General features: G+C 41.9%; 1 protein-coding gene across 14 annotated transcripts in view; it reads left to right on the forward strand.

Moving 5' to 3' along the window:
* Positions 1–323: 323 nt before the first annotated feature.
* The window catches only part of ANO5 (anoctamin 5), a 59,793-nt gene continuing 45,550 nt past the window's right edge, over positions 324–14,566 (forward strand). For 5 of the 14 annotated variants that reach the window (XM_031505092.3, XM_085579876.1, XM_085579877.1 and 2 more), the window contains exons 1-2: positions 1,432–1,526; positions 13,894–13,958. In XM_031505092.3, coding sequence (XP_031360952.1) covers positions 1,466–1,526; positions 13,894–13,958 — 126 coding nt within the window. In that variant the 5' untranslated portion in view covers positions 1,432–1,465. Of the gene's footprint in view, positions 1,527–9,712; positions 9,886–11,590; positions 11,636–13,893; positions 13,959–14,566 lie in introns of all 14 variants that reach the window. The other 9 variants (XM_085579870.1, XM_085579871.1, XM_085579874.1 and 6 more) reach the window with 3 other exon arrangements.

The following is a 14,566-nucleotide window of genomic DNA, read 5'->3' on the forward strand; positions in this document are numbered from 1 at the left end:
CCCTCACGAGTTAAAAGTTACATTTCTTCATAGTGTTATAAATGGAAATTTATTCAGACAGATTAAAAGTAAAAATAGTTTTAGTAGTGGTCAAATTCTATCTAGCCAGCCATGGAAAACACAGTGCTGAACCCGGGAATTGACCCTGGGTGTGTGACAAGGAGTTGACCTCAGCAGAGGTTTTCCTCTATGCCCACACCTCCATCCTGGCACAAGCAGGATGGAAAATTATAGGGAAAATTCTGCCTGAGGCCAAGATTTTGGCAGTCTGTCTTTTCTTCCATCCAGAGTTCATAGGTTAATAAGATTTTCTTTTTTGGTGATGAGGAAGAACAATTCAATGTCCGGAGTTGTTGAATCCCTTGATGAAATTTACGGGAACGCTGCATTCACATGTGTCTGTCCGAGGATTTCCATGGTATTCATCTCGGGTCCATGATATCCATCCCAGGTCCATGATATCCATCCCAGGTCCATGATATCCATCTCGGATCCATGATACCCATCTCGGGTCCATGATATCCATCTCAGGTCCATGATATCCATCCCAGGTCCATGATATCCATCTCGGGTCCATGATACCCATCTCGGGTCCATGATATTCATCTCGGGTCCATGATATCCATCTCAGGTCCATGATATCCATCTCGGATCCATGATATCCATCTCAGGTCCATGATATCCATCCCAGGTCCATGATATCCATCTCAGGTCCATGATATCCATCTCGGATCCATGATATCCATCTCAGGTCCATGATATCCATCCCAGGTCCATGATATCCATCTCAGGTCCATGATATCCATCTTGGATCCATGATATCCATCTTGGATCCATGATACCCATCTCGGGTCCATGATATCCATCTCGGGTCCATGATACCCATCTCGGGTCCTTGATATCCATCTCGGGTCACTTACGCCATGACCAGCACCTGGGCATCCCCAGATATGGCCATCTCTTGGCCGAGCCACTCGTAAATTGGGTTTCAACTTAACCAGGTTTTCCTGCGAGGTTGGGGGGAGGGGGGGGGGGGGCTTCTCATGCAAACGAGCATAATATAACAAGTATCCAGTATTACACATTTCATACAAGGAATGGCGCGAATTATGTTTACTACACATAACAATAGCAGCTTTTATGGGTGTAATTTTTGGGTTTGCGATAAGTGCCGATAACAGAGGGCTGTTTCAGACTGAAACGCTTGCGCTGCGCCCAGGCGCCTTACGCTGCTGGGGGTGCACACGCCGCTTGGGAGGGGACGCAGGCGGGACGGCCGAACCCAAAGCACACACGGCGGGCAGGCGGCTCTCGGGCACTCCGCCTAATTTCGGGCTTGGCTGCGCCCAGGCCAGCCCAGCCCCCGGCCCGGAGCCGCCCCGCTCCGCCCCGCGGGCAGTGCGCATGCATGGGCCCGCCCTGAGTCACCGCTCCGCGCCCGGCGGAAAGGCGGCGGGCGGCCACCATGAGCCGCCTGGGGAGGAGAGCCAACGAGACCCTCATCGAGATGGCTCTGTCGGCGGACGGTAGGACAGGCGGCGAGGGGGGAGATGGTGGTTCTGTTCCGCCCCTGTGCCCCGCGGGGCGAGGAGCGAGGCGGGCGCAGGGTGAGGGTCTGCGGGCTCTGGCTCCCCCGGTTCCTCTGCCCAGCCGGCGGCTGTGAGGTGGGGCTGATCTCGGGTGAGTCCTGGCCTCTCCCGCCTCGAGCCTTTAATCCTTCGGCTTTCACTGGAGAAGAGCAAAACCACTTCTCCGTGAGCACGATCCAGCTGTGACTCGATCTTTATAATCCTCAGATAAAACGAAGGCTCTCGTACCAGCGCCCTGCCAAGAACAAAAGCTAGAGAATCCGCTTGATTCTTATCTTTACGAGACAGAGCAGATAGAAAGGTCCCTCTGCCGGACAGCAAACTTCAGCCGCCCTGGAGAGCAGCTGGGACGGGGGCTGGCTCCCAGGGCTCAGGTGGCCCTTTCGGGGTGGTCCCAGCGCCTGGGGAGGTGTGAGCAGCCTTCCCCCCTTTCCTCCCCCTTTCCTCCCCCTTTCCTCCCCCTTTCCTCCCCCTTTCCTCCCCCTTTCCTCCCCCTTTCCTCCCCCTTTCCTCCCCCTTTCCTCCCCCTTTCCTCCCCCTTTCCTCCCCCTTTCCTCCCCCTTTCCTCCCCCTTTCCTCCCCCTTTCCTCCCCCTTTCCTCCCCCTTTCCTCCCCCTTTCCTCCCCCTTTCCTCCCCCTTTCCTCCCCCTTTCCTCCCCCTTTCCTCCCCCTTTCCTCCCCCTTTCCTCCCCCTTTCCTCCCCCTTTCCTCCCCCTTTCCTCCCCCTTTCCTCCCCCTTTCCTCCCCCTTTCCTCCCCTCGCCCCGTCCCAGGTGCTCCAGACAGACCCCGGGACAGGGCATCTGCAGCCACTGGGTTTGTGCCCAGGCCTTGCTTTTTAGCTGTAGCCATGTTACAGTTTCCAATTCATGTCAGTGTGGGATGTCATTACTTAAAATAAATGTGGTCCTGTTAGGATTTTGTGAAATAACGTGACGTAAGTGTGTGTTTATCAGCACCTCACCTGGCAACGTGAATCAACAGTCTGAAGCAAGAGAGCATGTTGATGTTTTCAGAGTGAGACTGTATAGTTTTGGGGTTTTTTTTTTCAAAAAAGGAAAATGCTGACCTAGAAAAATTTCTTTTTTTTGGGAATAATGCTTTGTCATCAGTCCTAGAAGTGAAAATCTTAAAGCAGGAAAGAACCACTAAGTCCCTGTGTTGGCTTCTTGGGTTATCTGTTCTCCTTTACAACTTGTCTGTTTTAGAAAAACATATATAGAGCCATTTTAAACACCTCGAGCACTAGCGGCAAATCATGATTTTCAAAATATTTGTCAGTCTTGTTTCAGAGAGGTGTGATGGCAACATTGGCTGTGAAAGGAACCAAAAGAGGAGCTTTGTAGTGGCAGCAGGGAGGGGTGTCCAGCCGTGGGGAGGCAGCAGGTGCCAGCCGAGCTTTGCCCTCGCTGAGAGCGCCCGGAGGAGCTGGCAGGAGGAGCCGGTGGAGCTGGCAGCTCCTTGGGAACCCAGCAGATGGACACTGCATTCTCCTGGCCAGAGATCCTGTTCCACAGGCGATGTGAGAGACCTGAGTCATTGCCCATCCCATTGCCCGGGAGCGATGCAAAGTGCTGGGACTGAGCTGCTCCCTCCGTGGGTTATTCTTCTGAAGTAGCTTGAGGCTAAAAAATATTTACAGAACACACAAAATATTCCTATTTAGGGAATGATTCTGTGAAGTCAGATTTGTAAACTTCATTCTGCATTATTCAGTTTTCCCATGAGCCTTGTGGGGTTTTTATAGTAAAAAATAGAGAATATAAGGAGATTTGAGGGGTTTCAGTGTTCAAGGATGATTAAGAAGGATTTGCCATATAGTAGCACATAACTCTCCATACAAAATCATATTCTAATTCAGTTCAATTTTGTTAATTAACCACTTTTCTTAAAGAGAAACAAATTGAATATGGGGTGAAGTGAGTAGGCTTTTTAAAAGTTATGTTAATTTGTTGCCCAAAAGTCTCTCAAGGTTAAAAAGCCCACAGAAAATTCCTTAAATTATTGTTTAGAAAAACTAATGGTTTACATATACTGCCAGTAGGACTTCTTATACATCTAAACATATGCTTTGTACCTTTTAGGAAAAGCCTCTTAAGGCTCTAGGTATCTGATGTGAACAGGGAGGGCCTGTGCAAGTCAATAGGAACAAGGCAGGAGAGAAAACATCTGTTACTCATTTTCTTTAAAGACATGTTTCTATTTGGGTAGTACATGTCTATGTAATTCTGATTTACTACTGTTGTTCATTAAACTTGATTTCCGGGGAACAGGTTATGGGGTGCAAAACTCTACCAGCAAGAGAAAGTTTAACTTGCCTGTTTAGAGCCTGTATGCCAAAACTTTTACCTTGAAGGAAGCATCGTGGCTTCCTGTTGAATTACATCTGTGTGAGGTAAAAAATTCCAATTTTGTGTGTGTGATTTTGCTTCCTGTTGGAAGGTGTGTGTCATTTACCCCAAATATGAAAGTCTAAGAAAACTGAATTTGAAAAATTGAAATGTAAATATTAGAGGAAGGAGGCTATATTATGTTGCTAGGATTATTTATGTTTGCGTTCACTTTCAATAGCTTTTTTTCCCTAGCATGTTTAGGCTGCAGTAGCTAAACATGCTGGCGAAATGTTTATATATTTATATATATCCCAAGTCTGCCAGTTTTCTGGAAGCTGGCTGCATGCCGTGATTTGAAGTATGCTGCCTGTATATGCATGGCTCCTCTTCCAGAACTTCCAGGAGCCTGATTTGCACTCAAAACGCTCTTAAGTGATCTTAATTCAAATGCTTACTTAGGTTGGTTGTCATCTTGCTTGCTTCCCTCTGAAAAAGGTGGAAAAACCTCAGCAAAAGGCAGTGGTGCTTGTGCCACAACAGTGCTTGTGCCAGTGTGTTGGCATCTTGCATTCAGGGCCAAATCCTGCTGTTCTTTATTAAAATTGTACTGAACTTGATTGATCAGAATTCATACCAGTAACATAAAATACAGGCCTCCGTTCAAAACTACATCTGTCTCTAATTACTGTCATAGTGTATGTAGTAATTTCTGATCTATTTGTGGAAACGTTGAATGGGAGATCATGTTCCCACAGGCCGAAACCAAAGGGTTTGTTAAGAGGAAAGCTGTTTGGTAGTTAATTTGTAGGTAATGAAATAAAAGCTCCAAGAAATTTAGACGTAGTTCATAATAGAAAAGGCAGGGGAGAAAATACACTTTTAGCCCAACCAGTGTCTGGTTTCTGAGTGGAATTTCTTTACTGGCGGCCATGTGTCACTGCAGGGGCACAGTGTAAATATAGGTTGTTTATTGGAAGTTAAACCTCTTTCTAACAGAAAACCCCTGTTTGTAGCAGGAAAACCTGCTTTTGGGAACTCATCCCAACAACTTGTGTCATATCACTGTATAGCTATGGTGCTTCTAATGTGAAAATGAAAATGTCAAGCCCATTCCACTGCAGCTGGATTTTTCTCCAAAGATTGTGTCAGTTTAAAAAAAAATTGCTCTTGGACAGCATTTTCATTTTAGGTGAGCACCCTGCATACGAGATTAAACTCACTGTCTGCAGTTCAGTGAATAGGAAAGGAAGGATTAAGTCCCCTACATGCCATTTAAATCCAGCAGCAATTTTGTGGGATATTCAGGCCACATTTTGGAAAGCTGGGAAATACAGCTGGATTCCTAGAAATCATTAAGGTTGAAAAAGACCTCTGAGATCCCTCAGGTGCTGAGCTGAGGGATGGTCCTGCCATCACAGATGAAAGCATTTTAGTCTCTTTGTAACAAGGGACCTACAATTTCACTTTCCCGCTCAGAATATGAAAGAAAATGGTCTGCAGCTGTCTCTCCCATTCCTGGAGGAATGGTTTGGCTGAGTGAGGGGCAAAGATTCTGGATTGTGAATGCCAAATAAACACCCAGAAAGCCACTAGGGTCTCTTCTGGTGTAGGGCAGAGTGGTGTTCTCTCAGTGATTCCCTCTCTATCAGTTTGCTGCTGAGGCATTGCCTGGTGTGCTGTGCTGTTCTGAGGTGTTCCCTACAGAAATAAACGGATAACTGGATTATCAAATGGAAGTACACTTTAACCTTTATGTACCAAGACTTAATAATTACTGTGATACAAGGATAAGACAAAAGGGCATTGATGAAAATATCCTTCAAAAATTGTGCTTGTGAACTGTTGGCATATAATTTGTGAAAAAAACCCCAAACAAGCGAATAAACAAAACCACCAAGAAACCAAATAAAATGTCTTCATATTTTGTATCTTTAAACCAATGAGTTGCATATGCACATGGAGGAAACAAATAGTCATCTAACCTAATTGTGTCATCAGGAAGGTATAGGTAATGTGAAAATGTGATCAGCTGTTAAGAGGCGAGGTAATAATGCAGTGAATTTTTGCATTAGTTTTTATTGTAATCTGGGGATTGAGCCAAAGAGCAGTGTAATTACCAGGTTGTATTTTCTTATCTAGTAGTAATTTTATTATATTTGCTGATAGCTTTCCACGTGCATGTGTGTATAAATGCAGAAAGGGGAAGGAAGGTTCTTGTGTTCTATTGCTAGGGATAGTTCTTGCAGTTATAACAATAGTTGTAGAGGGATTTACTGTTATTTGCTGAGTACTGAAGCTGAATAACATGTCAGAAATTATTTCTAGAATAAAGTTTGTCCGTAGTTACACATTGTGTAGCCTTGTTTATTTTGTTGTAACAACTATAACATTTTGTGTTAGATTAAACACTATGTGGGGCAGGAAGTGAGTCTGTTGGGATTTGTTTATTTGAATTTTACTATATAGATATATGTTTTTTTATTGAAATCTAAAGTTGTTAAAGCTGTGGTGTTCATGCCTTTGTTCACCAGTGGCTCTCAGCGAGGACCAGTAGACATGGTGAAGTTCCAAACATATTTTTTAGGGAGTAGATCTTTGCATGAAGGGCAGTCTTCTAACTGGAAATCCCAAGGGATTCTCATCTTCTTTACTAGGCTTGAAAGGGTAAATATGAAATTTGAGGCCTTTGGCAAGCTAGCAGAACCCCAGCAAGCCGTGTGGGTAGGGCTCACGATGCAGATGGTTGTCCTTTCATTGCTGTACTAGCCCTAAATTAGAAAGGGCCCTGTGGTTTGTTATTCAAAGGGGTTGTCTTAACTGTTGGGTAGGAAATCAGAAAGTCTATGTTTGCACAATTTATAGTGTGCTAGAAATATACCATGCCAACAAGTAATGGTTAGCAGATGTGGATTTCAGGCCACTTGGTTCTGCAAACCACTTTGACTACTTTAGTTCTGTTAATTGACTGGTGCTTACATACAAAAAGTTTAGGCAATGGAAGCCATGGCCCATTGCCCTGATTTTCTTGATTGATAGGAGCAGTTTCTCTTTGGGATCAGTATAGGAATTCCATAATTTTTAAAGTAATTTGGACAAAAATGCAGATTCTTCTAAGTCTTGCAAATCTGCCATTTGTTTATAAAATGTCTTCCTGTACTGGTATATTTTCATGTTGTGTAATGTGAGAAAATGAAATACTTGGTGAATACAGTAGCAAAATTTACAATGATGCATTTCATTGGAAGCATAACCAGAAAAGTACTGAGTGAGGTAGAGCATAACGAAGCAGAAGGAGCAAAAATTTGCCATTTAAATTTGCCAAATTAAATGTCTGGCTAACATTAAATTGAGGAATACCACCAGAGGACAGTAAACTTGAGGTGATTTTTTAAAAAATACATATTGCTATATTTACATAATTCATTTCCTAGTTTATGTATCCCTTTTCATTTACAACATCTATAGAAGATCTGTCATACAAGGGTAGGAATGTAATGTGTGTGCACAGAATGAATAGTTCATTGGGCCCTCCACTAGTTTTGGATGCTTGTGTACTGCAAACATGGAAAGAAATTGGAGACTGTTGCCTAAGGGTTTGTATCAGTGATTTCAGTGGAAGTTGGAGAAATGCATTAATGAGTGGTGCTGTGAAGTGATCATTGTGTCTCTGGGCACACTGGAAAAGCAAGTCTGTGCCTAACACTTGTTGAAGTGCTTCCATTGGGCCGTGGTGAAAAACATTCCCGCAGTTCCTCTTTCTCCATTGTAGCTTGAGGGAGAGGCAGGAGCACCTGGCACTTCCATGTGTGTGCAAGGCCATTGCTGGAGCTGTTTATTGCCTCTGCAGTCAGACAGTGCTGATAAATCCAGCCCTGAATATATAAATACTCTTAAAGGCAAGCAAGCACAGCCCTAGTGCTCATGCTTTGTCAGAACTCCTGCAGTCTGGTGTTTCTACCATCCTGTTCTGCTGAGATTTGTTTGGCATTCTAGTCCCTCATACTTGCGTGCATGTAAATGCTGTGCACTTTAAAAATACCTGACTTAATCAATCTATTCCTACTCTGGGCTTTCTTTTTTAACTGCATTTGAACCTGTTAATCAGTTTATGTGTCATTCTGCAGAACAATGATACCTGGGAGGTCTGAATGCTCACAGCATGCTTTGAGTCCTGCCTGTGCTGGTACATAAAATATGGTGATGATTATTACCTGAACTGCATTAAAATGCCATTCAAGTTCTCTGTTACAACACTATGTTTGTGGGTGTTTTGCTAAAAACAGATTTTCACAACTTCTCTTTTTATTGAATGTATTCCCTTTTTTGCTATCCCAGTGGCTTTTAATCAAAAGGGGAGGTGGTTTTGTGGTTCTTTAAAAGGGAGGCAGCTGAAGGTAAACATCCCATTTTGATTTAAAATACCCAGTTACTATACTTGAGATTAGGACTAGAACCACGTGTTTTTTCCAAATGCTAAATGAGATTTCATTACTATTAGGAACAGATTTCCAAATATTGATGCCTATGTAAAGTTCTTTTACTTCTGATGTGTTGATAATTACGTCTTCTCTGGAAGTACTTGTCTAATAATAAAACACATGAAGAAAATTACTATGTCAGTGAAGCAGCCTACACTTGAATGCAATCTTCTTCTCTTAAGGAACTAACAAGATTCTTTTAAAATATTCACAATAGATTTTCTTGGCTTTACTGAGAATGTTTTCATTGTTAAATAGTTTTAAATTTTTAGAAGCATCTCTGTGGGTGCATGCATCACCACTTCAGTCATCATTTTAGGATTGAACCTTTAGCTCAGCAGCAGTTTTACTCTTCAGACAATACCAGCTGGAGTAGCAACCTTATCTTGCTTTCTTACAAGTCAGCTCAGTGGGTTTCCAGTTCCCAGTGGCAGCTCCATCCAGCTGTGGAGGATGTGATCAGTATGTGCCTAAGTTTAGTTGATAAGTCATTTTAAAGCTGCTTTCCTTATATATGAAAGCACTTGAAATAGTCATTATGATGCTTACTTGGAGGAAGCAACTCATTTTTCTTTCCTGCTGGCCAGGCCTGGTCATTGAATAATGTCAGGGGGTTTATCAAGATAGTAACTTCAAAACATCTAGGCATAATGTTTTCTTTCATAGCATGCTAAAGATGAATATTGGGAATTTTCTTCATAGTACAAAGTAGCTACTTCATAACAACTGCAGTGTAAGTTTCAGGATTTCTTAGGATTTTTGTTGGTTTATCTGTTTGTTTTCATTTTACCTGGACCATCAAAATTTTGCTCTAGGGATAGGCATGTGTATAAACTAACATGCCAATGTGTCAGACATGTGTAGAACAGTGTCAATGGTCTGAGAGCTCCTTGCTTGGTTTTTCTGGCTGAAAAGGATGCTGTTATTGTGTCTCTGAAAATTGTGGAAATAATTGAAAGCAGAATTTTGGAAACAATACTGAAATAGCAGAATCAATAATAATACTGTCTTGCTGCTGCTAAACACCTGCATGAGAATCCTGTCTGTGGTTTTTCCTGTGGAATAGCTGTATCACAGGTCTTAAATGTGCAAATGCAAATGATTTTCTAGTTTTAGTAACAAAACAAATTTTGATCCCTAAAAATGTCTATTCATCTGCCACCTGATTTTTGAGGCACCATTTACATATGCAAATGTTTTTAGTGGTATGAACAACCTGTCAAGAACTCTACTTGGTGCAGATGAATCAGGATTATAGAAGTTTGAAGAAAGGGAAGCTTAAAAGCCTTCTCTTGCTGTGTTTTCTGATGCAGAGTTGCTCTGAACTGTGCCAGACAGCAGCATCTGCACACCAGCTGCACCATGCACAGCTGTACCTCAAGTGCAGCATCATCAGCCAAGCTTTTTTCTTTGCCACCTCCCAGCAGACTTGGACTTACTGAGGGTGCTGAAGTAAAAGGATTGTCATCTTCCAGCGAAATTGTGGGTGAGATGCAGTTAAAGGGGCTGGAGCATCCGTGGCTGGGACTGTGCTAGTTATTATAACAGCCAAGGATTTTTTCATTGGCTTTTGAAGATGAGTAGCACAGTCCAGCCACACCTGCATGGCTAAAATCCCTTCTCTCCCTAGCAAGGCATATTTCTCTGTAATACTCTTTTGGTGACCAGACTCCTGTATCCTCCAGAGCGTGCTTCTTCTCCAGCTAGGAGAGTGCTGGAAGCTGAAAACGTTCTTCAAAGCTGAAAAACCATTCTTCCAAGTGCACCAATAGTTGAGTAAGAAGTCCTGTGGTTAGGTCTGTCCTAGGGCTTTTACTTGCCTAGTCGAGGCACTGCTGTTGTGGCCAGGATGTGACCTGTGACAGGTTGCATTCCTCCCACAGAAAGTGCAGTTCCTTTTCTGGTGCTGTTTGCCTAGCTGCAGCTACTATCAGAAAACAGAGTCTGTGGGAGGCCTTGACTTACAATGCCATCCTTACTTTTTTGCAATAGCACTGAACACATGTACTTTTACTTTTTCCTAACTCATCAGTTTTGGCATGAAGAAAAAAGAAGTGATTCTGGCACTGTGAACAAATTTGAAGTATTGTAGAATTTCTGATTATTTAATTGCACAGGGAGCTATTTTTATGCTTGTTACATAAATCATAAGATTACAGTAATGAAAGGACCTGTTTTGTGAATAAACTACTTATATTTTAAGAAATTAAATCAACCTTGATTATTTTCTTCAGTCTTCAGTACCAAATGTTCATTTGTGTTGTGGGCTACTGTTGTTCTTGTCATTCGGGTCTGTAATTGAAGTAGAAGTGGTCTGTAATTCTTAGGGTGGCATACCAAAAGTTTCCAAGTAGGTTGCCCTGCAGCTGGGTGTAGTTTGGGACAGCATATGTTGCCTTATATTGCAGAATTATAGGCCATAGGAAGGTTATTTATTTACAGTAACGTGCACACTGCCAAGGCAGATGTGTTTAAGGAGTTACACATAATAGCTGTGCTGAAGACACCAGTTACACTGGGAAAGAGGCATTTCTTTCAGGTAGGATACATGCACTCCCATGAACAACAGTGATTTGAACAAATAATAAAATTACACATTTCTGAAATAATTTAGTGAGGTTTAATAGTCATGGAGTTGCACTGGAGTTAGTTTTGAACAAAAAACATTTCAAAGAGTTTCTGCTATTTATACAAATTTTATAATAAAGGGCCGCTTCATTTAGTAAGTGTCCTTGTTTGTTGTTCTTGGCGTGCAGATATTTTTAGATCTGTTTATATACCTAAAAGCATGTAGTGTTGAAGAATGAGGGCATACCCTTAAATAGGGAATTTTATCAGAATATTATTGTTTTACTCCCATCTTTAGATATGAAGCAGTAATTTAATGAAGAATTTCAAAAGCCTTTTCTTGACTAGTAGAAACTGTTATGGTCCTCCCCGCAGCTGATAAGGAAAAGTGGCATCCTTGTTTGTGTTGCTGAATAAAGCCTGGACAAAAAGGTGAATGTTGGTGTTCCAAGAGGAGCCAGTGCCATGCTTTCTGTCTAAGTTGCAGTCTCTGGTGTCCAGGGCTTATTCTTTTGCTTTGTAGAGTGGCTGTATTGTAAAGGATAGAGAAGAATGATGAAATGGGTTCATGTTGAAGTGAATTTTACTTCTGGTTCTTACTGAAGTGTTTTTTCCTTTCAAAGATGACATTGCGATTCTCACCAAGTTCAAGCCATCACATTCAGAAGGTATTGTACTAACCCGTGTTTTACCTTTCTCCCTTCTTCTGTTTCCTCTATCCATTTTTCTGGTTTTTTTTCTGCTTGGAGCCTATTGCAAATCAGACTTCAGTTAATGTGAGTCATTGGTATCACATGTGAGCCAGGTCTTTTGCAATGTGATTTGCAAGTCAGTTGTTGGCTATCTGTTGGCAGCTCTCCTGCTTGAGACCTAGCTGTGCATTTACATTCGTGGTGCTTGGTGCAGTTCTGGGATGAGGCCTCTTTACACCTTCCTGTGTGGTTTGGGTGTGCATTGCTTGTGCTGCCTGTGTTCAGGAATCTGATTACATGTTTTACAAGGAGTGGACATACTCAGTATGTTGTACTTTTCAGTTAATATATGTCTTGAGTTCTCTTTTTACTTTCTCGTGTGCTGCCCTAGGGTTATTCAGGTTTATTCTGGTGGAGCAGAGATACCAAGAGGATTTCCTTCCACAAGTTGCATAAGTAATCAGCTGTGGTACTGGGAAGGCATTTAAAATGTGGAACTCTCAATTTTATTTGTTCTCAGGTTGGACTTTCACAATTACAGAGAGGATAAAATTCAGAATGGCTGCCCTCCCCCACTCCAAGGCTGTCATAGGCCATTGAATCTGTTCAAGTTCACCAAGCAGTATAGAAAATGGAATGTTCCTGCTGCAGGGACCAGACAGTTTCTGGCCTGGAATAGGAGAGTTGTGTGACAAAACATCTGTGTTTCTGCTCCTGGGCCCTGGGCTGATACTTTTGGCCAAGTCTGCAGTAGCACCTGCCTCCCAGGGCTTTAGACAGCACAGGTAGCAGAGCGTGGTAGGGATGCTCCCATTCTCCCTGGTGTTCAGATTGTCTCTACTAATACAAATTTTCCAGGTATAGTTTGCCTTAGCAGAATAGCATGCAACAGTGTTAACTGTCTTGGCATTCAGAAACTTATTTGTTGTATTTTACATACCATTGCTTGGTTTCTCATCATACCATATGTATAGCTAAAAATTACAGAGACCATTTTCTGTAAGTGAACTTTGAAGGAGAAAAATTGTAGGAAACAAAATGCTCTCAAGGTGTACTTAAGTAGCTTATTATATATTTTTGAAGAACGACTTTATATCCTGCCTGGATGCAATTTTCACATCAAATATTTGCAGATTACAAAAAGAAAAGTAGGCTCGTTTTATTGGCAGAAATAATGTAACTATAGTTGTCTTGGCAGTGGTCCAGTGTAAATCTGTCCAGTCTAAGCTACTCAGCAGTGCTTCCTTAATGGAGAAAGAAGATGAATCCTCTTTTCTGAAAGAAAGAGACAATGGTATCTCTAGACACAGTCTAGATTTTGATCAGCTGTTTTCAAAACTGCTTATCCTTTTCTGGTGGAGTGATATAGATGCCTGATTGAAGAGACTGGTCTGCCTAATCAGCAGAGATGGTTGCTTACAAAAACCTTCTTGGAGCAGGAGCCTAGCTTATGGGCTCAGAGTTGTTCTCCATAGGAAACTGGTGACAGTGTAAAGTCAGAGGCACAAACCCAGCCAGTGTTTTGATCCAATTTAAGATTATGAAGGTACTGAATAGGATTTTCCCTTTAGCATTAACATTTCACCAATAGTGTCTTTGGTGAAACGATTGTATTTGTGGGAAAGTCATGTTAGAGTTCACTACTGTTGTTAAAACAAAAGCTGGTTTTTTTTGTTTAGATTGTTTTATCAGCTGTTGTTTTGGACCTGAGATTTTTAGGGTTTGTTTTTTAAACAAGAAGCTAAGTAATAAAGTTCATTTTACTATTCTTGATCCTGTTGTCATGCCTCCATGACATGGGCATTTGTAATCTTGAGGTTATGCATCGACTCCTTCACAGAAAAACCACACCCTAATTTGATCTCTAGCAAACACTTCCACAAGTAATTTGACGTCCATAACCAAGGCAGCAAAACTCTGAGTTGAAAGCCTCTTAGACCTAGTAGATATTTGAGACAAGAAAGGTAAGTGATGACAACAGATTTTTTTTCTATCACAGTTAAAAATACATTTCTGTGAATGCAAGGTTACACCAAGGTAGTACAGACTGAGTATATTGTGTCTTGCAGCATTTTGTCTCAAGCATTCTTGCAGTTGTATGTATTTTGAGTATTATTTTCCATCCTTTACTTGTTCATAGTCCCATGCCTTCAAGGTCCACATCATATTCAGAAACAAAAATATTTTTTTAAAAGGGATGTATTTATGTGAATCTCTTTTTCAATGTTCCTTAGGGGAAGAATGCAATGGACCTGAAACTATTTCAACTGCAGGATCAGAAATCCCAAGCAGCTCTGAGGTAAGGTGCAGTAGGAATGGTGTTAGTTAACATACTGCTTGGTCAGAGGGAAGAATAGTTGTTGTGAAAAAGACAATTAGCTTTCAAATCTAATTAGATTGTCTTGTACCTCCTTTTTATCCATGTAAAAACTTTCTTCCTGTATTGTTTTGAAAGAGCAAAGCCATGAATATGACGTGACATTCACTGAGTCTCAGAAGAGACTTACCAGTGTTAGTGCTACAGCACTGGTAGAAAACAGTATGAGCTTAATGGTGTTCCCTGTATCAGTCTTGAAATGAGAATCACAGGATCTTTAAATGTTTTGACAGTTGGAAAAACACACTGGTCCTGCACAAACCAGGTAGTTTGTTTTGTGCTGTGTGTCATATTGCTGGCTTGCTGGGGAAGTCAAGGCACACTAGAGTTACATGGCTCTGGGAACCTTGTGACAGTGCAGTAAGAGTCATGAGAAAGCAAATTAAGATTTGAGTAACTAGAGTACCTCATTATGTGCAACATGGAAAGCATCACCAGCTATACATGTTTTCAGTGCTTCATTGCTTAATATGTACAGTACACAATGTCTTGAAGAGGTATTAGTGTGTGGCCAGTATTCAGTTGAGAAA

This window comes from Lonchura striata, chromosome 5 (genome assembly GCF_050655825.1).
Source record: "Lonchura striata isolate lonStrDom1 chromosome 5, ASM5065582v1, whole genome shotgun sequence".
Classification (NCBI taxonomy): domain Eukaryota; kingdom Metazoa; phylum Chordata; class Aves; order Passeriformes; family Estrildidae; genus Lonchura; species Lonchura striata.